Source organism: Prionailurus viverrinus, chromosome C1 (genome assembly GCF_022837055.1).
Source record: "Prionailurus viverrinus isolate Anna chromosome C1, UM_Priviv_1.0, whole genome shotgun sequence".
Lineage (NCBI taxonomy): Eukaryota > Metazoa > Chordata > Mammalia > Carnivora > Felidae > Prionailurus > Prionailurus viverrinus.
This window is the reverse complement of record NC_062568.1, coordinates 199987610-200014379: the sequence shown is the minus strand read 5'-3', so window position 1 is coordinate 200014379 and position 26770 is coordinate 199987610. Positions and strand designations below refer to the sequence as shown.

The 26770-nt window shown below is 52.4% G+C and overlaps 1 protein-coding gene across 3 annotated transcripts; it reads left to right on the top strand.

Moving 5' to 3' along the window:
• Nucleotides 1-897: 897 nt before the first annotated feature.
• LOC125173197 (phospholipase A2 group V) lies at nt 898-20745 on the top strand. Of its 3 annotated transcripts, XM_047872099.1 has the most exons (6): nt 898-926; nt 1074-1221; nt 14760-14809; nt 16007-16151; nt 19442-19548; nt 20247-20745. In XM_047872099.1, exons 2-6 carry the CDS (start codon nt 1172-1174, stop codon nt 20369-20371), a joined length of 477 nt encoding a protein of 158 aa, XP_047728055.1. In that variant the 5' UTR covers nt 898-926; nt 1074-1171; the 3' UTR covers nt 20372-20745. The 3 variants fall into 3 exon arrangements, with proteins under 3 accessions (XP_047728055.1, XP_047728056.1, XP_047728057.1); XM_047872100.1 differs by lacking the exons at nt 898-926; nt 1074-1221 and adding an exon at nt 11373-11459; XM_047872101.1 differs by lacking the exons at nt 898-926; nt 1074-1221 and adding an exon at nt 13331-13494.
• Nucleotides 20746-26770: the final 6025 nt, after the last annotated feature.

The window sequence follows — 26770 nt, the reverse complement described above, 5'->3', positions numbered from 1 at the left end:
GAAGGTGAGGGAACAAAGATTTAATGTCTGTATTGTGTCAGGGACTAGAGCAGTCAAGCTGGGAGTTGCCAGTCTGAACGAACAGAGACCTTCTAGGCTCGCGGGAGCCTCTGGCTGGTTAGCTGTGACCTTGGCCACTTTCCCGGACCCCCTGTCTGAGTAGCACTTTTCCCCATGGAGTTGATGTCTGTATAAATGGGGGAAATCACGGGCTGCGCTCAGCACAGTGCCTGGCACACAGCAAGCACCCCGTAAGCGTTAACACCACCGCTGTGATTGTAGTGGCTGCTTTTACTATCATTCCCGGCCCCCACTGGCCAGGGCAGGGTGTCCCTGTCCACACTGCTGCTCTGGGCTTGTCCATCCCTGCACTCCCGCCCTGCTTTCGGTGGCCTGCTCGTTCCTGCGCTGTCTCCAGCATTAAACTCCGAGCAAGGAGTCCCCTGCCCACATTCGTCTCTGAACGTGGCGGTCGGCACAGAGTAGGAACTCGGGAAATTATTTTGGAGTAAGTGCCAACACCACTGCATTTCTGGCCACCGGTCCCCTCTCTGAGAGCTCACTTCCAGTACGTTTGCTTTCCCGGTGGCTCTAGCACCTTCCACTCTATCCTGCTCCCCCCCCCCCCCCCCCACCATCTGTGTTCCTGGGCATCCCATCCCCCGGCTCTGTGATCATGCCCTTGTCTCAGCCAAGACCAAGGACCCCTGATGCTCCGATAGCCACGTTACTTAGCAGACTGTCACATCCCTAAGAGAGTTCTGAGCTCAGGGCCGAGGTGGAGGCAATTCCTCCAGGCTGGGGGTGGGGTGTGTGTGTGGGATTAGCAAAGGCCCTGTCAAGCCGGATAAGGCTGTGACCTGGATCATTCTGGACTCTAAGCCACCCCCGCTGGAATTCTCTGGGTGACCGCCCAGGCCCCTCTGGTAGGTCAGGCTCCAGGTTTTTGCTGGACTTCCTGCATCTGCGGAAGCAGTTGGGGGTGAGCAGGGGAATGTCCCTCTGGGTGCAGGTGCGAGTTTCTCTCAACACCCCCAGGCCTGTCTTCACTTGCTCCCACTCATGCCTTTAAGATTCTGGAGAGGAAGAGTCCAAGAGAAGAGTTGAAGAGTCAGCCTGTGGGCCTCAATGTTGTGGCTGGGGGCAGGGAGCCAGCAGAGCCGGGAGCCCGATGAGAGCAGGCCCGGCCGCGGGAGCAGGAGCGGAGGCCGGGCCGGGAAGGTCAGTGACAGGCGTGAGGCTGCCTATCCTGGGAGGGGCAAGCCAGGTAGTGGGAGAGATGGGAGAAGGTGGGGTCTGGAGAGCCCGGGCGGGGTGGCGGGGGCGGGGGGGGGGGGTCTCTGGGGAGGGTGGGCCAGGCACAGGCCCTGCTGGAGGAGTCTCCCTGGGGTCCTGGAGTCCCTTTCCCTTAAGGTGGCAAACCTGGTGAGCCGTGCGGTTCTTAAGGAGGCAAGGCCGCACCTGCAGGTGTTTCAGGAGGGGGCGGGGAGAGGCTGGCTCTAGTCTCACGGGGTCCAAGAGTGAATCTCGCAGACAACAGAGAATAAGCAAAATGATAGAGTTTATTGAGACAAAGTATAAACCTCTCAAGAGTGAGAGGGGTCCTGACGGGGTAGCTGCCAAGGACTTTTGTCCCTGACTTTTTATTGGGATCTTATCAGAAAGTTTGTGAGACTCCCTTCATGGCACCTAGCCCAGGCAGGCCTGGAACATGTTTATCTTCCCCCCCACCCGCCCAAGCCCCTCCACTTCTTCAGCCTCCCCCTCACAGCTGTGTCCTGACTCCCCGAGGGTCCCTTATCACTCCCTGCCTAATGTTAACCCTTTCCCCAATCAAAGGGGGCCGAAGGTGACCCTGAAAGTGGTCCCTGAAAATGGAGGCAAAGCCAGGCACGGGTATGAAGAGGACTCTGTGTTTATGTCCGTCTGAGGCTTTGCCTGAATTTCTTTTTTAACGTAGACCACAAGAAAATGTTCCTCTTTGGGAAAAAGAATCATCAACGGTTCCTTAACCTTTTCTGAGCATCCGCCGAATGGGGACACTTTGGTCCCCGCGGGAGGAAAAACAGAGCTGGGAAGGTGCCGTCCAGGCCCTTACAGGGAGACCTCTCTGGCCTCTTCCTCGGTCCCTCCATAGCCCTCCTTGCCCCGCCCTGTGCCCGGCCCCCTCTCTCTGGAAGGCAGCTGACCTGTGGGCTGGATTTCTGTAGCCTTGGGAGGTCAGCCCTGTCAGGTTCAACTCAGGGCTTTCCTGCCTAGCAGCTGTGTGATTTTTCTTTCCCTTCGGGCCTCGGTGTCCTAATCTGCAAATGGCCTATGATGGCAGTGCCCACCTCGTAGGATCGCTTTAAGGGTGAAATGGGATAAGCCGCATGAAGAGCTTAGCGGGGTAACTGCACTTGGTAAGCCTTGGCCATTTGTATCAGTCATTCCGCCAACTTCCTGTTCGCAGACCCAGCCTGTGCCAGTGTGCTATACGTGCTGCAAGTGTAGACGTGAATAACGCATCCTCACGGATTCCCGGTCTGCTTTGTTCATTCATCCAAGGGTTCACTTGAGTCAATAAATGTATATTAAACCCTATGCTGGGCACCAGGCCTGGCAAAATAAAAGGCACAGTCCCTGTCCCCAAGCTGCTCGCAGTCTTGAGGGGGAGACACTGAGATAGAATCTGATTGTCCAATGATGAGTGAGTGCACAGGGGGTCTGGGGACAGAGGGGGGAACCTACGGTCCGAGTGGGGTGGTGGGTTCACAAGGAGGCTTTTTGGCAAAGGAAGACTTAATTTCCTTATTGTTTCTCCAACTCACAGCCATGCTTCTACCCCAGGACCTTTGTATATGCTCTCCTCTCTGTCTGCGATGCTCCTCTCCAGGATGTCCCCGTGGCCTACTCCCTCACCTCCTCCATCGCTTTGCTCCAATGTCACCTCTGCAGGGGGGCCTTTCCTGGCCATGCTGTTTGTTTGTTTTATTATTATTATTTTTAATGTTTATTTATTTTTGAGACAGAGAGATAGAGCATGAGTGGGGGAGGGGCAGAGAGAGAGAGAGAGAGAGAGAGAGAGAGAGGGAGGGAGACACAGAATTGGAAGCAGGCTCCAGGCTCCAAGCTGTCAGCACAGAGCCTGACATGGGACTCAAACTCACGGACTGTGAGATCATGACCTGAGCAGAAGTCGGGCGCTTAACCGACTGAGCCACCCTCACCACCAAGCTCCCTCTCCCATACACACACACAGCACTCCCAGCCCCCTTCCCCACTTTATTGTTCTCTGGAGTGTTTATCACCACCTGCCAAACTGTATATTCTGTGCGGTATATTTGGCGAACAAAAAGCGTTCTTCCCAGGAATGCACTGGGGAGCAGGGGGGATAGATAAGGCAAGGCTGGAAAGGGTGGTGGTGGGGCCAGATCATGAAGGGCCACAGGCCTGTGGGGGGAGACAGGCACCTGTGACTCTGGCAGCAGGTGATACGTGCCGACCTAGAGGTTAAGCAGATTGAACCAGGAGCAGAGGAGGAAGCCAGCAACTCTGGCTGTGCGAGGAGGGCACGCTTCCTCTTAGGCCCGGGGAAGGAGTTCAAATGTTATTCGAGGGTTATGGGCATTCCAAAGGCCTGTTCTCATCTTCCCCCATCCTAACAGACAGGCGCTGGATTCTCAACTCTGGAGTGCAGAGGACGATGGGCTAAGCTTTGCACTTGTTTCCTGTAGTGCCCAGCTGGAGCTCTGCCCACAGGAATTTCTCCAGCAATAGCTGCTGGGTTGGACTGGGATTGGTGAGAAGTAGAAGCGCCTGGAATCGTGAGTGTCAGGACCATGAGCCTAGAGCCTTGGGCGCCATGTTGGATCTTCCCAATCAGAGCCTGCTCTAGGGTTTCTCCGAAAAAACAAAACAAAACAAAACAAAAGAAGTGACATTACACCGTGGAAAAACAAGCAGGTTTTCACAATGCAAAAAAACCCAAAAAAGACAGTGAGAAACAGAGACAGAAGGGAAGGCTAGCTCAAAGTATGTTTCTTGAGAATGAACAGTTTGATTGGGCTTTCAAAGATAAAACAAAGCAGGCATTCGCTCCCAGGTGAGTGTTTGAATCTGCATTTCCAGCAAAGGTTTTTGGTGGAAGACAGATGAGTCTTACTGAAGAGTAGCTGTTACACATGCAGGAACAGACTGAGCCCACGATAAGACGACCTGTGTGTCCCTTCATTTCATTTATTTTTATTTTTTTCAATTTTATGACTTTTTAAAAGTTATTTTAAAACATTTATGTGTTTAAATTCAAGTCAGTTAACATACCTTCATTGTAGTTTTACTTAAGTAATCTCACCATCCAACGTGGGGCTTGAACTCACGATCCCGAGATCAAGAGTCGCACGCTCTTGCGACGGAGCCAGCCGGGCGCCCCCGTGTATATCAGTAGAGCAGGCTGCTGACTTCTAGAATAGCTGAAATCTGGTGAGGCTGGCTACTCCCTTAAGTCTTGGCTCATTCACATCCTCCCCACCCCCAATTATTCTTTATTCCACAGATAAATATCAAACACCAAATATGTATTAGGCTATGTGTTAGCTGCTGAAAAGATGGGGAACAAGACTGATGAGTTTCCCGGCCTGTAGTGGAAGGGGCAGGAGACAGAAGTCCTAAACAAGTCAAGAAATACATGAAAGAGAGTCCAAAATGATGGTGAGTGTCACCGAGGGGAAAAGCAATGATATGAGCTTAAGTGGAGGAGGAGGAACTACCTTAGGGAGGTGGTCAGGGAAGGCTTCCCGGAAGAGGTGGCATTTGTGCTGAGACCTGGAGCTAATGCTAATGCGAAGTATTAGTATTCTAGGCAGGGGAAGCAACAAGTGCCAAAGCCCTAGGTAGCAAAGCTTAGCATGCTTTTAATGTGAATGTGACAGCACGCACTGTCGCAGAATGTCAGCGCGGCGGGTACCCTGGAGCCCATCTAGTCAGCACCCGACTCAACTGATGTTGCTTTTTGTCACAGCCCTGAACACGACTGTGGCGTGAGTCAAGGTCGGGGGTGGGGAGACCCACGAGGCAGAGGGCATGGAATATTTGACAGCTCTCCCATGTCGTAGAATGCTGAAGGGCTCCTGGCTTTTCTCTGCGTGGTTTTTTTTGTTTTTTTTTGTTTTTTGTTTTTTGTTTTTTTTTTTGCAATTTTGCTAAATTGTCATTTTTTTTTTTACCTTTTTACAGGCTAGAACTTCCACTCCAAAACTGACTTAAGCTCACTTCATGTGCTGTTGACAGGTCCCTCGTGTTCCTTTTCCAAAGAGGTTGAGGGGGGAGTGGGGCATGCCCTACCTCTTCAGTCCCCACCTTCTGCACTATATTTGTTCCTAAAATGCAGTAAATAAAAAGTGCCTCCGGGGAGAGGAAGCTCGCCTCCCTCAAGACTGCTCATTCTATTCCTGGGACACTTGGGCTGCTAAAAAAGACATCCTGGGCTTGAACCCAAATCTGCCTCCATGGGGCATCCTCGTCTGGTCTTGCCTCCACAATCGGGAGCCACATGGGACAAGTAGGGTGCTTTTCACCCTCAGCAGCCCTTCAGAAATTTGGAGACAGAGACTGGGTGCCCCCAGCCCCGTTCCAAACACCAGTCAGCCCCTGATCCCTCCATCAGACAGGCATCCTGTGACCCAGACACCCCCTAGTCTTCCAGAAAGGCTCTCAGAATGGGGGTCAGGACCAGACAGACCCCTCCCGATGAGTCTGGCCAGGAGCCCTTCTCGTGGGCATCATGCTTTTGCCGTCACCGCCAAGACGGCCGCTGCTTCTGTGATCTGAGTGATAGTGGGCTTGGGGTCACAGGTCCTTGCGGGTTTCTGTTCGGGGGGATGTCGGGGTAGGACTTCTTCATCTCTTATTGGTGACCTACTCCGCTGTGTCTCTTCATCCAGCCCCTCCACCATTCCTCCGCGCCTGCTAAACACGTAGAGAAAGTTCCTTTTCTGAGAAATGACGCGGAGGCCCGCCCCACTCTCCTGGGAAAAATCGCAAACATTTGCTGAGCCCCTACCGTGTGGCAACTCAATTCTGAACGCCTGCCACGGATCAGCCTAGAACAGAGAGACGAGGCAGGTAACATGGTTGTCGCCATTACTGAGGTTGTAGCGTTTTGCAGAATTTCTTTCCTTTTTAAGGCCGAATAGTATTCCACTGTATGTATAGCCTGCATTTGCTTTATCCGTTCGCCTATTGGTAGATCCTTGAGTTGCTCCCATGTTCAGGCTATTGTGAATAATGCTGTTACCAACATGGGTGTGCAGGGACCTCTTTGGGGCCCTGTTTCAATTCTTTTGGGCACACACCCAAAGGTGGGATTGCTGGGTCATATGGTAATTCTACATTGAATTTTTTTAAAGTTTGTGTATTTATTTTGAGAGAGAGAGAGAGGAGAGCAAGTGAGCGAGCATGGGAGGGGCAGAGAGAGAGAGGGAGAGAGAGAGTATGTGCACGGGAGGGGCAGAGAGAGGGAGAGAGAGAATCCCATTGTCACAGCGCGGAGCCTGATGCAGGGCTTGAATTTATGAACCATGACCTCATGATCTGAGCCAAAATCAAGAGTCAGTCGCTTAAGCGACTGAGCCACCCAGGCACCCCCACGACTTGGAATGTTTTAAGGAACCTCCATAGTGTCTTCCACAGAAACTACCATTTTATGCTCCCACTGACAGTGCACGAGGGTTCTGATTTCTCCAACCTACTTTAGAAGATTCAGTACAGGTGACTTTTCTTCTAGGAAGCCCTCAGTGATCTCCGTGTCCTGGGATCGGTGCCCCCAGTACAGGTGCTTTGCTTTGAGCTCAGCACTCGAAACACAAGTTTGTATGAGAGATGATCTCTGCTCTCAAGGCCGTCACTGTCCCATTACTGAGGGGCGGGCTGAGAGGGTAGGACTCAAGCCCAGTTCTATGACAGGCCACTAGAGAGCCCTCCAGGCAGGGAGTAGCAGTGTGACAGGTGGAGATGGGACAGTAAGGAATGACGGAGACCAGGGAAAAGCTAAACACGTGTCCAGTTGATGGGGTCTGGCCATTGTGGGTGTGTGGGGATCCAGAGCCAAGATTGCCAGGACTTTTTAAAAATTTTTTTTTAACATTTATTTATTTTTGAGAGACAGAGTGAGACAAAGTGAGAGTGGGGGAGAGGCAGAGAGAGAGAGAGGGAGACACAGCATCAGAAGCAGGCTCCAGGCTCCAAGCTGTCAGCACCGAGCCCGACGCGAGGCTCGAACCCACAGACCGTGAGATCATGACCTGAGTCGAAGTCGGACGCTTAAATGACTGAGCCACCCAGGCGCCCCAGGATTGCCAGGACTTTTAAAGAGAAGCTGGAAATCTGGATTTCTGTCCGAGATCTCCTAACACTTACAAATTAGCAACTAATTCTAACGTTTTGAAAGGCCATGTAGCACTTCCTAGCACTGCCTATAGCCCTGGGCTGGAAGTTTATAACCACAGACTGGGTTCCTCCCATCAAGCAATTATCAGGAATTATGAGCTCTGACTATTACTCAAGCTTTTACTTCTCCACTTTGTTTATAAGGAAATCACGTGACACCGGTCAGATGTCCTGGGAAAATCATGACCATTAAGTCTTTATTGGGGGGTCTACCCCTTTGTGTAGTGGCAAGAACGTGGACTGGGGTGATAGGCCAGGCTTTAGATTTTTGGGTCAGGCTTTTGTAAGCGACCTGACATCTGCCCCTCAGTTTCCTTCCTTACAGAATGGGGTCCTAATGCCCCATGAGATATTGTGGGGATTCAAGATCCCGAATGCTGAACCTGTCTTCTGCTCGTGGCACGGTGGGTGTCCGCTGAGGATTGAGTTCCTTTCTCATTCTTTCCTTTCCTTTTATTCTCTTCTCTTCTCTTCTCTTGAGAGAGAGAGGGCACAAGTGAGCAAAGGGCAGAGAGGGAGAGAGAGAGAGTGGGGCTTGTGCTCACCAATGCAGGGCTCAAACTCATGAACCGTGAGATCATAAGCAGAGCCAGAGTGAGAAGCTTCATGACCGAGCCACCCAGGCACCCCCTCCTCCCTTCCTGAGTGATCAGCCTCGAAACCCCCTCCTTCCGATTGGAAGTGCTGAAGTAGGCAACGTGTGTGATGAGTTCTGCAACACTCCAGAGACAGGCAGCCCTCCTACGGAAGGAGCAATCAGGTATAACTCCCTGGAGGAGGAGGAGGACTCAGTGTGGACCGTCTGCCAGTGAGCTCTGGGCCATCTGCTCTATATGCCAGCCTCCTGGGAGGCAGCAAACCCTCTGATGAGGCCGAGGGCATCTCGGCAGCTCTGGTCTCAGGATGAGACCGTGTCCAAGTGTCTCTGGCTGCCCTCAGTGGGGCTTCAGCCCTGGGACGAGCCTGCACAAGATAGACAGAGCAGGTGCCAGAGAACAGGCATGTTTATGAGATGTTTAATTTATCCCACAGGTATTTTTCTTTTTTTTTTTTACTGTAATTTATTGTCAAGTTAGCTAACATACAGTGCATGCAGTGTGCTCTTGGTTTCGGGAATAGATTCCTGCGATTCATCCCTTACATACAACACCCAGTGCTCATCCCAGCAGGTGCCCTCCTCAATGTCCACCACCCATTTCCCCCTCCCCCTAGGCCCCCATGTACCCTCAGTTTGTTCTCTGTATTTAACCGTCTCTTATGGTTTGCCTCCCTCCCTCTCTGTTTGTAACTATTTTTTTCCTTTCCCCTCCCCCATGGTCTTCCATTAGGTTTCTCAAGTTCCAGTCTCCAACTGACTTATTTAACTCAGCATAATACCCTCCAGTTCCATCCACGTTGCTGCAAATGGAAAGATTCCAGTCTTTTTCATTGCTGAGCAGTATTCCATTGTGTATATAAACCACATCTTCTTTATCCATTTATCAGTTGATGGACATTTGGGCCTCTTGCATACTTTGGCCATTGTTGATGGCACCGCTATAAACATCAGGGTGCATGTGCCCGTATCCCACAGATAATTCTTGAGGACCTACCAGGCGTCAGATGTTGCTCTAGGTGCTGGGGTCAGAAATGAATCAGAGAAGGATCCTGCCCTCAAGAGTCTTCCACTCGACAGGGAGTGGAAATGGTTGGGACGGAGACATCCAGATTTGAATCTAGTTCTGTCTGACTTGAAGCTCAGATCCTTCGAGCTGACATTGTGCTTTCTCCTCATCCCCATACTTAATCGTTTGTTCAGGGAGTGTCACTGGGTCACAGCTAAAGCCAGACACTGCTCGGCTGGGCTAGCTCCTGGACACCTGCGGAGAAATAAGACCTAAACCCCTGAACACGGATGAGCTCACCCCGGGAGAGGTGCAGACAGAGCGGAGCAGACTCCGAGGGCAGATCCCTTGAAAACACCTGCATTTGGGGGGCTGAGCAGCAGAGGGCAGATGGCTGAGAGTGGCCCTCTTAAGGCCAGAGAGAGAGGGAGGGCTGGGGGGTGAAGCCCAAGCTTGGGCAACACCAGGCTTTGGTGGGGATCCCTGGGAGCCGGCTCAGGGACACAGCAGAGGGTTCAGGCAGCAAAGCGTTCAGATGGAAGTGGGTGTTGAACCAGTGGAGGTTTCTCAGTCCAGAAATCTGGCTTTTTAAAAAAAATACTGATTTTTGAGACAGAGAGAGAGAAAGACAGAGCACGAGCAGGGGTGGGGCAGAGAGAGAGGGAGACACAGAATCTGAAGCGGGCTCCAGGCTCCAAGCTGTCGGCACAGAGCCCGACGCGGGGCTCGAACCCACGAACCGTGAGATCATGACCTGAGCCGAAGTCGGACGCACAACCGACTGAACCACCAGGCGCCCCTGGAAGTCTGGCTTTTAGAGTGGAAAACAAAACTGGAGAGACAGGTCTGCAGAGGCAAGGGATGTTTTCCTCTCTCTTGCTTCATTGTGTTTGGTTTGGGATGGTGAGGCCCCGGAGTGTCAGTAGGAGGAGGAAGGAACAGGGGAGCTGTCACCCCCTGACATACTGGCCCATATTTATTTGATGCCTTTGCTGTCTGTTCCCTCGAGCCGAAGGGAAGCTTGCGGGGGCTGGGCCTCGGTCTTGTTCACCGTGACCCTCCCACCCCCCCGCCCAGGGCCTTGCATGTGGCAGATGGCCAGTAAGCACTTTCTTGTGTTGAACTGGATTCATAGGGTTCCGCGGGGTGCCCAGCGGTTAGGTCTCGGGAAGACAAGGGCCCTGAGGCCTGGAAGGAGGGGCTTCTCTCTGACGCAGCCGTGAGCAGAGGAAGGAGAGCGAAGAAGGCAAGAGCGACGAGACAAAGGAACTCACACTCACGTCTTCTCGGAAAAGTGTGCGCACATGGGTCAGGGACCGGGCGGGGGCACGGATTAACAGAAGTGAACAGAGCATAGTAACAGCTACCCATGTTCGTCCAGAACACTCTAGAAGGCTACTCATCATTTGCTTACCAGCATTATTTGGCCACTGCTCTGTTATAAATGCATCCATTCACTTTGGCATCCTAACAAGGACACTGAGACAGGCCAATTACAGTCGGCCCGAAGCAGCTGTGGCTCGTAGTGGGGAAGCCAGGATTTGAACCCAGGACTCGAAGTTGATCTAGAGTCTGTGATGCCAACCCGTGAGCCTCACACCTCTCTACCCGGCCTTGTTTTATGTAGCTGGTTTGCCACGAGCCTCTGGGGCGGCAGGGCGGCATTATTCTCATAGTTCACAGCAACAGACAGAGAGGTGTGGTGACCTGGCTGGAGCCACACAGCTACTGAGCAGCCGAGCGGGAACGCCAGCTTGCCCGTCTCTAACTGCAAGCGTGGAGGGTTCTCCTTCCCAGGGAGAAGGAATGTGGGAATCCCGTGCCAGTCGGAGTCAGGTGCCAACAGGGAGGTGCCAGCTGGGCTCGAGGGACATTTTCCAGCATCTCCAGAGTATGGCTTTCACAGGCTCCTGCGTCTCCCCAGCTCAGGAACAGGGCGAGGGTTGGCAAGTCAGCAACGACAGGAAGAGGACGAGGGGAGAGTCCGGGAGGGGTGCCTCCTGGCTGCCACGGCCGTCCCTGAGTTGAGGCCCAGCGAGACGGGATGAAATGTGAACAGGAGCCGTGGGCTGGAGGACTCCATAGAGACGCAGCGTGGAGGGCGGAGGGGAGGCTGCCCCGGGAGAGGGATTCCAGCCTCCCCGCCCCCGTGGAGAAGCCTGGACCGTGGGCGGCCCAAGCCAGACCCTCTCCAGCGTCTCTCCTGAAAGCCACCGAGGCACTGTGAACCCTTCAGGAAATAGCTGCTTCTGAACAGAGAGGGACCAAGCCCCCGGGGGTCTTGAGGGGAGAGGCAGGCCCTTCCACGTGAGCCGTCGGTCCCGGAGCCGTCTGGTCAGGAGCGTGGGAGGCTGGCAGAGAGGCCTTTAAAACCCGCAGGCCCAGCCCCTGCCCCTGCTGCAGGCCTGACACGGAGAGAAGGTCTCCCTGGTGAGGAATCTCATTCTGGGGGCTGCCTCGCTTGGGGTGGGGTGGGCAGGGCGCAGGGAGGGAGAGGGGCTGCGAGAGGAGGCCCCTGATCCCCCAGTGCCTCCCCCACAGACCCGGGGGAGGTCTCTCACGTGCCTGCTGTGCCGTGGGGTTTGGTGCTGTCTGTCCTTTCTAGCTTGAGACCCGACTGGGGGGTCCGGGAGAATGGTGGCGGCGGGGGGGGCTGCTGCGTGTGGACTTGAGGGTCCGTCCCTCCGGTGACCCGGCCACTCCTCGGCCCCCACGTTTTCGTGCCGCCGTTAGGCTGTCTGTTTCCACTTCCTCCACTTCTCATGACCTCAGCTACCACTTTCCTCCTAAATTATCTTGTGGCTGTGCTCATTTTCCTCTGTGGTCACTGGATGGAAATAACCGAGCCCACATCCTTCTCCTGGGGGGCGGCTCTGGGCTCCGCCGATGGGCCACTTTCCCGGCCCCCTGGGGCAGCTATTTCGAACCTTCTGCCGCCTCTTTGTTGTATTCTTTCAGGCCCCTTTCCATGGGGTCTCGTGCTGTTCCGTGGCACCAACAGCCCTGGGCCCAGCTCCTCTAAAATGTGCCTGGGATTTTGATCTGATTCAGGTATATTGTGAGGCCGACAGATCAAGAGCTGGTTGCCATTTAAAAGCTAGTCTGGGGGCACCTGGGTGGCTCAGTCTGTTGAGTGTCTGTTGAGTGTCTGACTTTGATTTTGGCTCAGGTCATGATCCCAGGGGTGTGGGATCGAGCCTCACGTAGGGCTCTGAGCTGAGCGTGGAGTCTGCTTAAGAGTCTCTCTCTCCCCCTTCTGTCCCTCTCCCCTACTTGTGCTCTTTCTCCCTCTCTCTCTCTCTCTCTCAAATAAAAAAAAAAAAAAGTCTGTTATTTACAGTTTCTGAGAGCAGGAGACATACCATACCATGCGGGGCCACATGGGGAAGCATCAGGGTTGATCAGGAGGCAGAAGAAATGAGAGAAAGCTCAGCCCAGAGCCTTTCTTGTGTTTTCCACAGGAAAGGCAAAGGGGGGCAGGGTAAACGCTATGAGATTGGCCAGCCCGAATGGTTTCAGCAGGCTCTGGGCTACAGGGGTGCAGTGTTGGTCCCTAGCTATCTGCTTCTGGCCCTGGGGTGAAAAAGGGCAGAGGAAACTCTGGCTGGGATCAGGAGAGTTAGACGGAGAGGTTGGGGTGTGAGTTTCAGACTGGCTGGTTTGCCTATGACAGCCATGCTCAAGGGGAGTCTTATGTTACCTTTAGGAATTAGCTGGTCCTGGGAGGGGCTGTCCGTTCCCAGCCCAGCAAGGTCCCCAGGACTTCAAAGCACCATCCAGTATGGAAAAGGAACACAGGGAAGGGTGCAGAGTTGCTGCTTGGAGGCAGCGAAACAGAGTAGATTCCTGGGCTGGAGTACTGGGCACATCCCCTTCCAGAGCCTCGGTTTCCCCACCTGTAAAACCAACAGCTGCTATCCCCTCGTCCAACAAATGACTGCTGATAGGACAGACATTGAGCCTGCAGGCTTCACAATAGCCACCTGCCGGGGAGCTCGCCAGGCTTTTAAAGAGCAGCGGACAGAACCTGGCACACTGTGGGTGCCTGTGCGTGGTGACTGGCACCTTTCTCCTGTTGTGGCTCTGGGAAGCAGCTGAGGAAGACTGGTGTGGAAACGTAGGGTCCAGGGCCATTTTCCTTGGCTGGTCAGAGCCTTCAGGGTGGAGGTCATGGGTGGACAGAACCCTCAGGAATGTTCTTGGAACTCAGAGGAGCTATCGGACAAAGGATGGCATGGAGAGGCCAGCCCAGTAGCCAGGAGCCCTGGGGAGCCACAGCTTGTGTGTACGGAACCAGGCCTTGACAGGTGTCAGGGGTTCGGGGCAGAGCACTGCACAAGGGACCACTGAGCTCAGGGGTCAGAGGCACCGAAGGGGAAGTCCTGACGGACCACAGGCCAGCTGAACAGCTGTGGATAAACAAGGACTTTGGGATCCGGAGCAGGAAGGGAACAGCCAGCCGCCGGTAAGGAACCTTTGAAGCCAAGTTAGAATCAGGCACTGGCCCAAGACACATGGAATTTCCTCTGCCTTCTGGGTGTGACTTTTTGGGACTCAAGGCCAGTGATTCATGTGTTTGCCGGAGACAGGCGTGGGGAGGGAAGCTGGGGCCTCCAGCTCCATGGCTCAAAGTGAAGCTTGTCCCTCTAGGAAGGGAGGCTGTGCGATGCCGTGACAGGTGCACAGGCGTGGGTTTGAACCCTTCTTCCACTTCCTACCCCACCTGTGTGACTTCTGGCAAGTTCCATGAGCTACCCGAGCCTCCATTTCTCCACTGGCAAAATGGAAACAGTGATACCTACCCTTCGGAGCTCTCACGGGTACCCAGGGTCCACTTATTCTTAAGGTAGGCACAGTGCCTGAGGTCTGTGGAAAGGTCTTCAGTTTAATTCTTTTAGAATCAGGAGGAAAAAAAAACACTGGCTATAATAATAACGAACATACAATCACGCATCCAGCCTGGATTGTATTTGCTTCCGTACCAACGTAGTTGGAAAATATAACTTAAAAGAATTTTTTTTTTTTTTGGAGGAAGGGCCCCATGAAGGCAAAAGTGCGGGGGACTCACAAAGCCATCACGAGGCCCTGAAAGCTGCTCACACGGGACCAGCCCATGCTTCCTCCCTGAGCACTCACTCGGGGCCACACATTATTCTCAGTGTTGGGAGAGAGGGCAAAGCCACCCCGCTTCTGCCTTCAGACCCCAGCAGGGAAGACATCCTTGAACACCGGCAACCAAGCACCATGAGGGGACTTAACACCATCCGCTCCCCTCCGTCTCCCACCCCTGCATCATCACTGCCCTTGTCCAGGTTTTGTTGTTTTTTTTTTCTCCTTGCCCGGTCCTTGTGTCCTTCACCAAGGGCCACGTCCAGCCTGTGTCAATTCCTGCTCCTTCCTTGTGCCACCAAATCTCCATTTAAGAAACCTGTCGCCTATTTCTTTGGTTGCTTTTAGCCATCTTCTGCAGAGGGGGCAATTGCATTGGGGCATTTGTGGTGGGAAAGCCCTCTCCTGCCTCCTTTGGGGCCACACCCCACAAATGCTCTTCTGCCCCCAGGAGCCTCGGGGATCAACTCCTTGAGGTCTTCATCTCTTTTCCGGCTGAGGCGGCCCCGTGTGCTGCCCAAAAGGAGAGGTGGGGCCTGGCGGGGACCGAGGGGGGAGGTCTGAATGCGTCGTGGGGGCATCTCCTGAGACGTGTGCCATGGCATGTGTTTTCTTTTCCAGAACCCCAGAGATGAAAGGCCTTCTCACGCTGGCTTGGTTCCTGGCTTGTAGTAAGTGCTGGCCCCATGACCTCTGAACCTGTGACCTTCCACCCTTAGGAATAATAGGGTAGTGGAGAGGAGGCCAGTCTTTGAGGTCATAGAGACTCGAGTTTGAACATCAGCTCTGCACTTACTGTATATTCGTCTGCAAGAGCCTTTTCCTCTCCGAGCCTCTGTTTCTTCCTCTGTGACATGGGATGATATTCAGCCGACTGGTGGGGCTGCTGTAGCATGATTCTAGGAGGTGATGGGTAAAGGTTGTGCTATGTGGACAATATGTGACTTGCAAATGTGAGAGGCGTTTTTTTTTTTTTTTTTAACATTGGTCCAAAACAAAAGAAAATAAAGCCCAAATGAAAACAAGACCCTTATATAACAACTCCATCCCCTGGTTTCTGGGTCATTCTCTGCTGATGCCGGCCTGGGTTTTATGCACGCCCCACCTGCTGTCCCCTCCCAGCTGGAGGTGACCGCACAGCACAGGGGAGTCCCATAACCATGCCCACAGCCCCTGCCAGGCTGTCCTAATCTTTGACATCTTGCCAGATCCCTGGAGACCGAGGGAGGGCGGGAGGCCTAGAGCAGAGAGGGGAGGCCTCTGGTTCACTGTGAAACCCGAACCTTTCCCTCCAAACTACTGTTTCCCAATCCCTAAGGCGAGGGAGCTGGCTTCAATGATCTCGGAGGATCCCACCCTGCTCTAAGGTTCTGTGCCTTACGTTCCAAATGGTGTTCCGGGAAGCACCTGTCTTCCCGCTTCGTACAGATACCATATTAATTACACTGGATATCTCTTAGTCACTCACTGTGTGTCTGCCACTGTGCTCATAACTTACATCCTTTCTCTCATTTGAATCCTCAGGATGACTCCAAAAGGTAGGCGTTTGCTTTAGTGTCCCCCCTCCCCCCCGGCAAATTTGCACACATGGAAGCTGAGGCTCGGAGAGATGAAGTGACGCACTCAACATCACGCTGCGAGCGGCAGAGGCAGGAGTGGAACTCACGTTTCCCATTCTCCAAGTCCGGACTTTTAGCTCTAGTACTTGACTTCCCCTTTCCTGTTCCTGTCTCACTAACAGGGAGAAGGAGAAGGAGATGCCTGGGTCCCCCCCAGTCCTAGGGCAGGACAAGGGGCGGGAGCCTGCAGGGTGAGCGGGCCTGGGGCAAGCATGATGTGTTCACCTGGGGCTGGGGGCTGCCTTCCAGGTGTGCCTGCTGTGCCAGGGGGCTTGCTGGACCTCAAGTCCATGATTGAGAAGGTGACCGGAAAGACCGCCCTTACGAACTACGGCTTCTACGGCTGTTACTGTGGTTGGGGCGGTCGGGGGACCCCCAAGGACGGCACCGATTGGTGAGCTGGTTCTCATAATTCTCCTCTACACTTAGGCTCTACACCCCAAGTATCTCACTTAATTCCACTACAGTTCTGGAAGATGAGTATTGAAGCACCATTTTGTTTTTCTTTTTTAACTTTAATGATTACATTTTTTAAATGATCTATTTATTTTTTTAATTTACATCCAGGTTAGTTAGCATATAGTGCAATGATGATATCAGGAGTAGATTCCTAATGTCCCTTACCCACTTAGCCCATCCCCCCTCCCTCAACCCCTCCAGTAACCCTCTGTTTGTTCTATTTAAGAGTCTCTTATGTTTTGTCCCTTCCCTGTTTTTACATTATTTTTGTTTCCCTTTCCTTATGTTCATCCGTTTTGTCTCTTAAAGTCCTCATATGAGTGAAGTCATATGATTTTTGTTTCTCTGACTAATTTCGCTTAGCATAATACCCTCCAGTTTCATCCATGTAGTTGTAAATGGCAAGATTTCATTCTTTTTGACTGCCGAGTAATACTCCATTGTATATATATCCCACATCTTCTTTATCCATTCATCCATCGATGGACGTTTGGGCTCTTTCCATACTTTGGTTATTGTTGATAGTGCTGCTATAAACATGGGGGTGCATGTGTCCCTTCGAAACAGCACACCTGCATCCCTTGGATAAATGCCTAGTAGTGCAATTGCTGGGTCGCTAGGTAGCTCTATTTTTAACTTTTTGAGGAACCTCCATACTGTCTTCCAGAGCAGCTGCACCAGTTTGCATTCCCACCAGCAGTTGAAACACCATTTTATAGGTGAGAAAGCTCCGTCTCAGAGAGGTTAACGGACTTGCTCGAGATACATCTAGTAATGTGTCACACATCTTGGAGACCTAGTCAGTTGGTCTATTGCTACATAACGTATCACCCTAAAATGTAGTGGCTTAAAGTGACCATGACCATTTATTTTGCTAAGAATCTGCCATTTGGGCTGGGCTTGGCAGAATGGCTTGTCTCAGCTCCACCCGGCCTCAGCTTGGGCAGCTCAGATGAGGCAGGACGATCCAGTTTCTGGATGGCTCCCTCCCATGGCTGGCATGTTGTGGCTGGCTGCTGGCTGGGAGCTCAGCTGAGGCTGTGGGCCGGGGGCCTCCGCTCCTCTCACTTAGGCCTCTCCAAGGCTGTTTGGACTTCCCCACACAGCACAGTGACTATTGGGTTCCAAGAGTGAGTGTCCCAAGACTGCAAGACAATAGGGTCTAGCCTCAGAAATTCTGTGGTATCAGCTGGTGGAGGCAATCTCAAAGACTCTCAGAGGGAGGGGAACTGGATTCCACTTCTTGATTGGGAAGTGTCAAAGTTCTAGAACTTTGAACGTGAGATAGAGAGATTGTTCTTTGGAAAATTCCGAGACACTTGACCTGGATCATGGAAGGAGGCCATGAGGCAAATGGATGGCAGATGGTTGGAGCCAAGTTTCCCACTGCTGGAGGGGGAGTTCCCTCCCTGTGGTGACAGATTAGAGGTGGAGATGTCAGGACAAACTCCTGTTTGGCTTAATACAGATGCAGGTGGTTCCGCACAGAAATATGTACTGATGTGTGTACAAACATGGGTTAATGTAGACACACATTTTTTGCTCTATCAGCTGGGAGGACCCAAAAGAAACATCCCACTAGCAACAGGCAACTTTTTAAAAAAGTTTATTTATTTTGAGAGAGACAGAGAGTGCAGGAAATCAGAGAGAAAGGTAGAGAGAGAATCCCAAGCAGGCTCCATGCTGTCAGCACAGAGCCTGATGTGGGGCTTGAACTCACGAACCGTGAGATCATGACCTGAGCCAAAACCAAGAGTTGGATGCTTCATTGACTGAGCCACCCAGGCGCCCCAATAAGCAAATTCCTATGCCTAGACTTGGTCTTTAATACCATTCTTCAAAAAAAAAAAAAAAAGAACTGGGGCGCCTGGGTGGTTCCATCAGTGAAGCGTCCGACTTCGGCTCAGGTCATGATCTCAAAGTCCGTGAATTTGAGCCCCACGTCAGGCTCTGTGCTGACAGCTCAGGGCCTGGAGCCCGTTTCAGATTCTGTGTCTCCCTCTCTCCCTGTCCCTCCCTCTCTTGTGCTCGGTCTCTCAAAAATAAATAAATGTAAAAAAAAATTAAAAAAAAAACCCAAGACTCCTTGGAGACATGGCTGATTGTAAGACAAGGGCAGGAAACATACAGGATGAGCCTGGAGTCTCATGTAAGGGGGAAAGTTAAGGAAGTGTTTAAAGAGAGCTACCTCCCACAACGCTAGGGATATATGTCAGGGAGCACAGGAGCTGACTGAAAGGGCTCCCAACGGCCAAAGCTGGAATACTTAGACCATAGCCCCAGTCTTATCATAAGAACATCAGACAAATCCCATACAGGGGCATCCTACAAAACACCTGCCCAGTATGCCTCAAAACTGTCAAGGTCGCCAAAAAGCAAGGGAAGTGTGAGAAGCTGTCCCAGCCAAGAGGAGCCTAAGGACACATGACAATGAAATGTAATGTGGGCATTAGGTAAATAGGCGGGAATGGAAATAGGACGTTAGGTAAATTAGGTAAAAAGTAAGGAAATCTAAATAAACGATGGAGTTTTTACAGTTAATGACTCAATAAGGATGTGTTACGATTTAGCGAATTAGCCTTTTAGTCAACGACGTCCATACTGGTTTAACCGTAACAAGTGTATTGTACTAATAATATAAGATGTTAATGATAGGGGACGTTGGATGTGGGGCAAAAGGGAACACTCTGCACGACCTTCTCTATTTTTCCGTAAGTCAATTTTAAAAAACTGCAATCTGCCACACCCAACACACCGGAAGTTTATTGTTTGCTCATGGAACAGTTCCATGTGAATCACACGTTAATTCCGGGACCCCGGCTCCTTCCATCTTGTGGCTCTGCCTTCCCCTGTGGCCTCAGAGTCCTCTGCAGGGTCATCTCCATCCAGCTGAGAGATGGGAGAGAGAGAGAGAAAGAGGAGGACAGTGTGGGAGAGTTTCACGGGTAGGCCGGGAAGTGGTGTCCATGGCTTCTGCCCGCGATCCCCTGGCCGGAATCTAACTGTGTGGCCACACCTACTTGCAGGGGAGGCTGGGAGATGTAGTCTCACCGTGAGCCTTGGAGGAAAAAGCGGGCCAGTGAACCGCTAGCCGGTGGCAGGCAGCCCCAGAGGAAGAGCAGAGAAGTACTCGGCCTCATCCCTAGATTCTTTCTTTGCCAGACCACACCCACCCAGCAGTGCTGTGCTCCGTCCGCTCAGGTTCTAGGTCCCTTGCATTGACAGGTGCTGCTGGGTGCATGATCACTGCTACGGGCGGCTGGAGGAGAAAGGCTGCCACATCCGGACACAGTCATACAAATACAGATTTGCACGGGGACTGGTCACCTGCGGTAAGGCTGGGGCTTCCCCTTCAGGCCACTGACAGAGCCTGGGTCTTTTCTGGCTCTGCGTTCAGCTGCCCCTAGAGGCCAGCCAGCCTGTAGCTTGGAGGGCGGAGCTGGGGACAAGAGGGGCAGGATTGCTGCAGTGAGGACCTCTGGGTAAGGGCTGAAACAGCTCAGACTGAGCATTCACTAGGTGCCGAATGCTTTGCATGCTTCCTTTTTCTTGCGCCCCAAATGTCTTTTGGAGTGCGTTCAGTCCCATTTTATACGTGAGGAAACTGAAACTCAAAAGCTTGCCAGGGCACGCAGCTGGAGTTGGGATTCAAGCTCAGGTCCATCTGAGTTCAAAGCTAAGTCTGAGGGTGGTGTCTCCTCCAGAGCAGGGGCTGCCTCCACCGTCAGAGTGGGAACTCTTAAGGGGAGAGACCGTGTCTCTACCGTCAGACTGGGAGCTCCCAGAGGGCAGGGGCTGTGTGTCCCTGGGCTGAAACCTTACCCTAGGCATCAGCTATGCTTCTTCCATCAGATCACACATTCCCCAGTGCGGACGCTGTGCCTCCCTCATCAGACTGAGAGCTTGCTGGGGCAGGAAGCAGACTGGGGGGGGTGGGGGGGAAGCTCAGGCTAGAAGCAAGCCCAGGAGGCAGCGTAGGTAGGGCCCACATCTTCCCTTCCTCATTCTGCGTCTGGCGTCCTGTTTGCAGAGCTCGGGCCCCTCTGCCAAGTGCAGCTCTGTGCCTGTGACCGGAAGCTCGTCTACTGCCTGAAGAGGAATCTGAGGAGCTATAATCCTCGTTACCAATACTTTCCCAACATCCTCTGCTTCTAGTGGCCCTCAGTGAGCTCCTTGCTCCCTTCTCCTCCCACACGGAGCTCACCGACTCCCCTGGGTTCCCAAGAGAGGCTCGCAGTCCTGGACCTCCTTCTCTCTCCATGGTCCACGGGGCTTGGCGGAGCCCCACGGCCACACTCCACGCTCCAGAGAGTCCCAGGAGAATGACTCTGGTCCCAGGACCCCGCAAGGTCCACTGTGAGGTGGGCTCCCCCCAAGCTCCAGGCCGGCTGTCTTCCCGCTTGCCCTGAAGACAGCGCCCCTTCTCCAGGAGGAAGATACATTTACTTTGCAGTTTCTGTAGTCGGACTATCACTACCACCCTCTAGAGAATTTTTACTCAAGGTAGAAGCAAAATTGACCCCCTAATTCTGCCATAGAGATGTTTGAAAACATTATTCTTTACAAAGATTTTTTAATGTTTGTTTATTGGAGGGGGGGGGTCGGGAGAGAGAGAGAGAGAGAATGAGCGGGAGAGGGGGAGAGAGAGAAAAAGAGGGAGACACAGAATCCAAAGCAGGCTCCAGGCTCCAAGCTCTCAGCACAAAGCCCAACACGGGGCTCGAACTCACAAACCGCAAGATCATGACCTAAGCCAAAGTCGGATGCTTAACCAACTGAGCCACGCAGGCACCCCTAAATAAAATTTATTCTTAAGACAAATTAAACCACACGGGCATTTTCCTCTGCCCTGGAAACTCTCTGCCTCTGGGACACTCAACTCAAAGTTCACCACAGACTCTCAGGAACAGAAGGTTTTCTGGGATAAGATCCAAGCCTTCTTTGGGGTTCATCTCGTTAAATCTTGGGGTTCCTCCCTGGCCAAGCCCTGGGTGTCTGTTTTCCTTGAGGAGGTGGGGAAAAGATAACTGGCGATCATGCCAGGCCAGAGAGGGCCACATGCAAATCCCAGCATTGGCTTCTCCAGCTGTGTGGTCTCAGGCTTGTTACCGAACCTCTCTGATTTCTAGCTTCTCTTAAAAAAACAAAACAACAACAACAACAAAAACAACTATCACGTTTCTTGCGACATAAAGTGGGAATCCCGAGGCCACTTTGAGCCTCAGCGGGAATGCTGAGGTTCTGGGATTTCACAGAGCAGGACATTTAAAAAAATAAAGTTCAGCAGAAAGGTTTATTTTTACCAAGTGAGGATTCTAAAAAACCCACCTCATCTATCAGTTCATAAAAGAAAGGGCATTCTGATACCGAGACTGCAGGAAGACAGGACACATTCCAAAGCAAACGACAGTCCTTTCCAAGAAAGGACTTTTGGCTTCCTTACGCGGACAGACCCCAAAATAACCGCATGATAAATGGGATCTGTATTTTAAAAGCTCCAGTGCTGAACATTTTCAAGACAAAATTTAATTTTATGAGATGCCTCTGAATGTCCCAGTGTCTTAGAGACGTTTGACACGGACCCAGGTCTGTAGTTGACAGCGTTATACAGAATGGGGCTCAAATGACCAATTTGCTCATCAGACTTTTTTGATCGAAACTGTTTCCCAAATCCAATTTTACATGGGTGTGTAGGATATTTGGAACTTCGCTTTAATGCCGTTTCTCTCCAACTGCGGTATCCTGGATGACGGAGAAGGGACCCCAGCCCTGGCTTCTCCCATCTCCCATCAGGGTCAGGTGACAGGAAGGACTTGTCTTGCCACTAAGGTGTGCAAGACGGGCTGTGCTCAGACTGTTATCACTGGGCATCCTTGCTCAGAGTACTGGCTTCAGACAGGCGAGGCAGGCATTTGTGGACAAGGGCTGCTGTGAGGTTATGAAAGCAGCACCATAGGCTGAGATGGGCTTGAGCTGGAAGGGCCTCTCGGGGGGAGGGGGGGACTTTTATTTATCTACCAGGAAATGGAGGTCCAGAGAGGTTAGGAGACTTTCCCAAAGTCACACAGCACATCAACAGCAGAACTTAGAGTTAGACCTCAGATCCTGGTTCTAAACCCTGGGCTCTGATCACTATCCTGCTGTCTTCAGCTCCAGCCCAGAGAGAGAGAAAACGGAATCTGGGGCAATTCAAGGACTCATCCACATTGGGCGTTCTTGGGAGGATCTTCTGGATTCCACGTTCTTTTTTTGTTTGTTTTTAAGGTTTTTTTTAATGTTTGCTTATTTTTGAGAGAGAGAGAGAGAGAGAGAGAGAGAGAGAGAGATTGAGTAAGGGAGGGGCAGAGAGGGAGACCCAGAATCCGAAGCAGGCTCCAGGCTCTGAGCTGTCAGCACAGAGCCCCATGTGGGGCTCAAACCCATGAGCTGTGAGATCACGGCCTGAGCCGAAGTCCGACGCTCAACGAACGGAATGACCCAGGCGCCCCACGAGGGCCTTGAATAACAGAGGCCATCCCTGACTTGTTAGTCTGGTTGGGGCTCTGGCTTCATCCTCTGTAGAGGGCCTCCATCGTGGTGGCCCTGGACCCACTCTCACTACATGGACAGCTCTGGGGAAAAGATGAAATCCAGGGGTCGCTGAAACCTAGGAGGAGGCTTTGACTCTTATTTGACTATCTCTTGCATGACAAGCAAACCTTCAAGGAGGTCATCTCTCAAAGTTGCCATGGTCCCCTGAGGGGTGGACCGTCCTAGAACTGTACCGTGTCCCTTAGCTTTGCTGAACCTACGTTGCCCAGAAACGCCATCCTCACAGAATTCCGGGTTCGTGGGGGTCCCCAGGGAAGTTCTGCGTGAGATGTGGAGGCAGCCGTGGCATAGAGGTGGTAGGGTTTTTCTGAGTGGAGTCAGGGTGGAGACAGAGAGAACTGAGGACCTGGGCAGGCGGTACAGTGGTGGGGGCATTTTGACCTCTCTGGTGGCACAGCCTGGACAGGTGTGGCTCACCCCCTGGTCACTCAGTCCCTGATGCCTCCCCGGTCTGGGCTTGTGCTGAGCGGGGGGACAGGCTGTTCCTCCACGCTGGGGCGGTGTCCTCAGGGGGCCAGGGGAGAGAACTCCGCGCCCTAGCAGTGGGTGTGGACTTCCTGCGGTTGCTCCTGAAATGAGGTCCCAGCCTGTCCTGTGTGTCGAAAGCCTGCTCAGACGCAGGTCAACTCCTGACCCCACTTGCACACCTGCTTCTGGACTTGCTCCCGGGACCCGTGCCAGCTGGGGAAGGTAACTGGAGTGCTCGCCTCCGGTGCGTCCCACTCAGGTGGCAAAAGCCTTCCTTGGGAGCCTCAGAAATCCTGCCACCTCTTGGAGGTCTCTCAGGATGGTGACAGAATCTCCTTTCCCGCTGAATTCGGAAAGCCCACGACTACGGCATAAGTAAAGCCCCCGCGGACGTTTGCTGCTATCAGTCAGGGCTCCCCAATCATCTTTTCTTGCACCACTCTGTTCCTCTAAGGCCTTCAGTGGCTCCCCATTGCCTCTTCAGCCTGACGTTTAAGATCTTTCCACTGCTGGCTGCACGGCCCTTCCATTTTGATCTTCCAATCATTCTCTTCTTCCCCAACGCTCCACCCCTCCCATTTCACCCTGTGTGTTCCACGCTGCCTCCGTTCTCGCTGTTTCTTCCCTTCTGGGCTGTGGCCTCCCTCTCCTTGCCTGTGAGTTGCTTTTTTTCTCTTATTGGTAATAATAATTGTAAAAGCTACCCCTTGCTGATTGCCTGCCATGTGCCAGGGACTTTCATATGGGTTATGTCACTTCATCCTCCCAACAACCTGATGGGCAGATGTAATTATCCCGCTTAACAGGTGGGTAACCTGAGGCTGAGTGTGTAACCTGGGCCACACAACCAGAGAGAGGCAGAGTGGGGATTGGAGCCTAGGACGTGCAGATCTGGGGCCTGACCTCACCAGGGGCAGGGTCTGTGCCTCACTGTGGCCAGCACCCCATACCTTGCTTGGCACACGGGGTCTGGCACAGAGGGGATGCTCAGTAGACGTCCACCGACTGGGTCAGAACCCCTGCACCCAGAGACACACAGAAGGCAGGGCTCACGTCTGCATCTTCTCAGGAACCCCACTGAGAAGTTGGAGCTAGGAACGCAATACAGAAACCTGGTTTTGGGAGAGGCTGGCCACGGAGATTCCCAAGGGCTCAGTGAGAGACAACAGCCACAGCCGTGACCCAGAAGCACTTTGTGCTTTGCATGTGTCCCAAATGCTCTGAGAAGCACAGGATTAGACCCTGTCTAGCTGTTGGGATTTTGAACCTCAAACCGTCCAAATACCTCCTCCACACTCAGTGGGGTTAACGTTCTTTTAATCTGAATTTAATTTGGGGTAACGAGAAGAATCGGGAACCAGACACTGGGTTCTAGTTCTGACTTCGGATGAGTCTTGGGTGGTCTCGGGCAGACCCTTTCCCCTTCTTGACCTCAGCTTTCCCATTTTATAAGAGCAGGTGGGTTTTTTTGTTTGTTTGTTTATGTTTATGTTTGAGAGCGAGAGAGAGAGCAAGTGAGCAGGGGAGGGGCAGATACAGAGGGAGACAGAGGATCTGAAGCAGGCTCTGTGCTGATAGCTGGCAGACTGATGCGGGGCTCGAACTCACGATGGTGAGATCACCACCTAAGCCAAAGTCAGCTGCCCAACCGACTGAGCCACCCAGGCGCCCCTATAAGAGCAGGCCTGACAGATAATTTAAGCTGTAGCCCTGGTCTATTAGTGAATGATGAAATCAGTTCGGAGGGTTGCATCTGGTGCGTGTGCATGTGTGCGTGTGTGCGTGTGCGTGTGTGTGTGCGTGTGTGTGTGCTTCTTGATGCATGTGTGACTATATCACAAGTGGTAAAGTGCTGCTTCAGCCAATTGTCCTCTGTTGTGGTGTGTGTGTGCATGGAGGGGGGGAGGTGTTGACTGGGTACAGGTGTAAATGTTATTACATTCTGTGAGTTGCCATCAAAAGGATTCGAGAAACCCTTGTGCACATGACCTCTCAGGGCCTGCCTGGGACTGAAGCTTCCGGCATCTGTCTTAGCCTTAATTGCACAAACCCCTAAAAGCGCCCCTGGGGCCCGGTGCCCTGGACCCCCTCATCCTTCTCCTCAAGCATTAGATCAGAACTGGGCTTCTTCTGGTCATGGATCTCCAAGCCTGTGATGGCATCAGTCCCTGAACATTCTGGAACCACCCAGCAGAGGAACTGGACATAAACACAGGTGTTTGGCTCCTCACTGGGAAACAGAGAGCCAAGCCATGAGTTTAAATAAATCTTGGGGAACCAGTGTTTAAGGGCTTTGGCCCAGACGGGGGCTCAGGTGGTATCTCTGTGTATTTCCTCACCATGTGACCTCAGGCCTGTGACTCCAATTCTCTAAGCCTCAGTTTCCTCAGCTGCCAAACAGGCTAATAACACCTTCCTGCATAGGCTGTTGGGAATATTTGATGACATGATGCACATAAATTAGCCGGTGTGGTGCCTGACAAACAGTAGGCACTCAATAATGGCACCTATTATGGGAGAGGACCCCCAAACCCAAACCCAAGCCCAAGAGTTTGACTCCAACTGGTTGGCTCTAAGCACAAACCCTATGGGTTAAGGTTGGCGACCAGGGCAGAAGGTGGCCCCAGGCTGCCCCTTACCACGTTGGATGTGGCTGTCAGTGACGCTGTGGTTGTAGTGACCCTGTGGGGAGCACCGCCGGTTGAGCTCTCAGGCGGGAGTAGCTGTGGTTGTAGGTGAGGCAGCGCCTGTAGGGAGCCCCACGCTGGGCCTGGAGCAAGCAGGACCTGCAACCAGTCAGAGACCTCGAGTTTCTGTACTTCCAGCCTTTGCTGGATCATAACTTCCGGTCCAGGGACCAGAAAACTGTATTTGCTTTATTTATTTATTTATTTATTTATTTAAATGTTTTATTTATTTTTGAGAGAGAGAGAGAGAGACTGTGTGCATGCGCACGCGCGCGCGCGCGCACACACGCACACACACACACACACACACACACACGAGTGGGGGAAGGGCAGAGAAAGAAGGAGACACAGAATCTCCCAGCAGGTTCCAGGCTCTGAGCTGTCAGCACAGAGCCCGACGCGAGGCTCAAACTCACAAACCATAAGATGATGACCTGAGCCAAAGTCAGGCGCTTAACCGACCGAGCCACCCAGGCGCCCCCAGAAAACTAGATTTGTAAACAAGCTCTCGGGGTGATGCAGAAATCAGTAAGGTGTGGGGACACCAGGAGGCTGCATCGATCACAAAAGATGAGCAGAGCTTACTTGATATACTCACATATACCCGTGGGTATAGCTTGTCAACATCCACAGACTCAGACGACCTGTGTTCCTGGCCCTAATTTTATACATCTCTAAATTTGGGACGGTGCCTCCGCAGTAAAGGTGTAGGAGGTGTGCCCTCCTAATAAACACGGATTTATATATTACCATCCTCTTCACAAAACCCATGTACATTTTATAACTTTCCCTTTTAATGAAAAAATTT

Bases quoted from the DNA above. Each gene is read 5' to 3' on its own strand.
- LOC125173197 (XM_047872099.1), top strand. From the start codon at position 1,172: ATGAGAGCAGGCCCGGCCGCGGGAGCAGGAGCGGAGGCCGGGCCGGGA. The intron at 1,222-14,759 runs GTCAGTGACAGG...TTTCTTTTCCAG, and splicing joins GCGGAGGCCGGGCCGGGAAG to AACCCCAGAGATGAAAGGCC. The intron at 16,152-19,441 runs GTGAGCTGGTTC...TTGCATTGACAG, and splicing joins CCCAAGGACGGCACCGATTG to GTGCTGCTGGGTGCATGATC.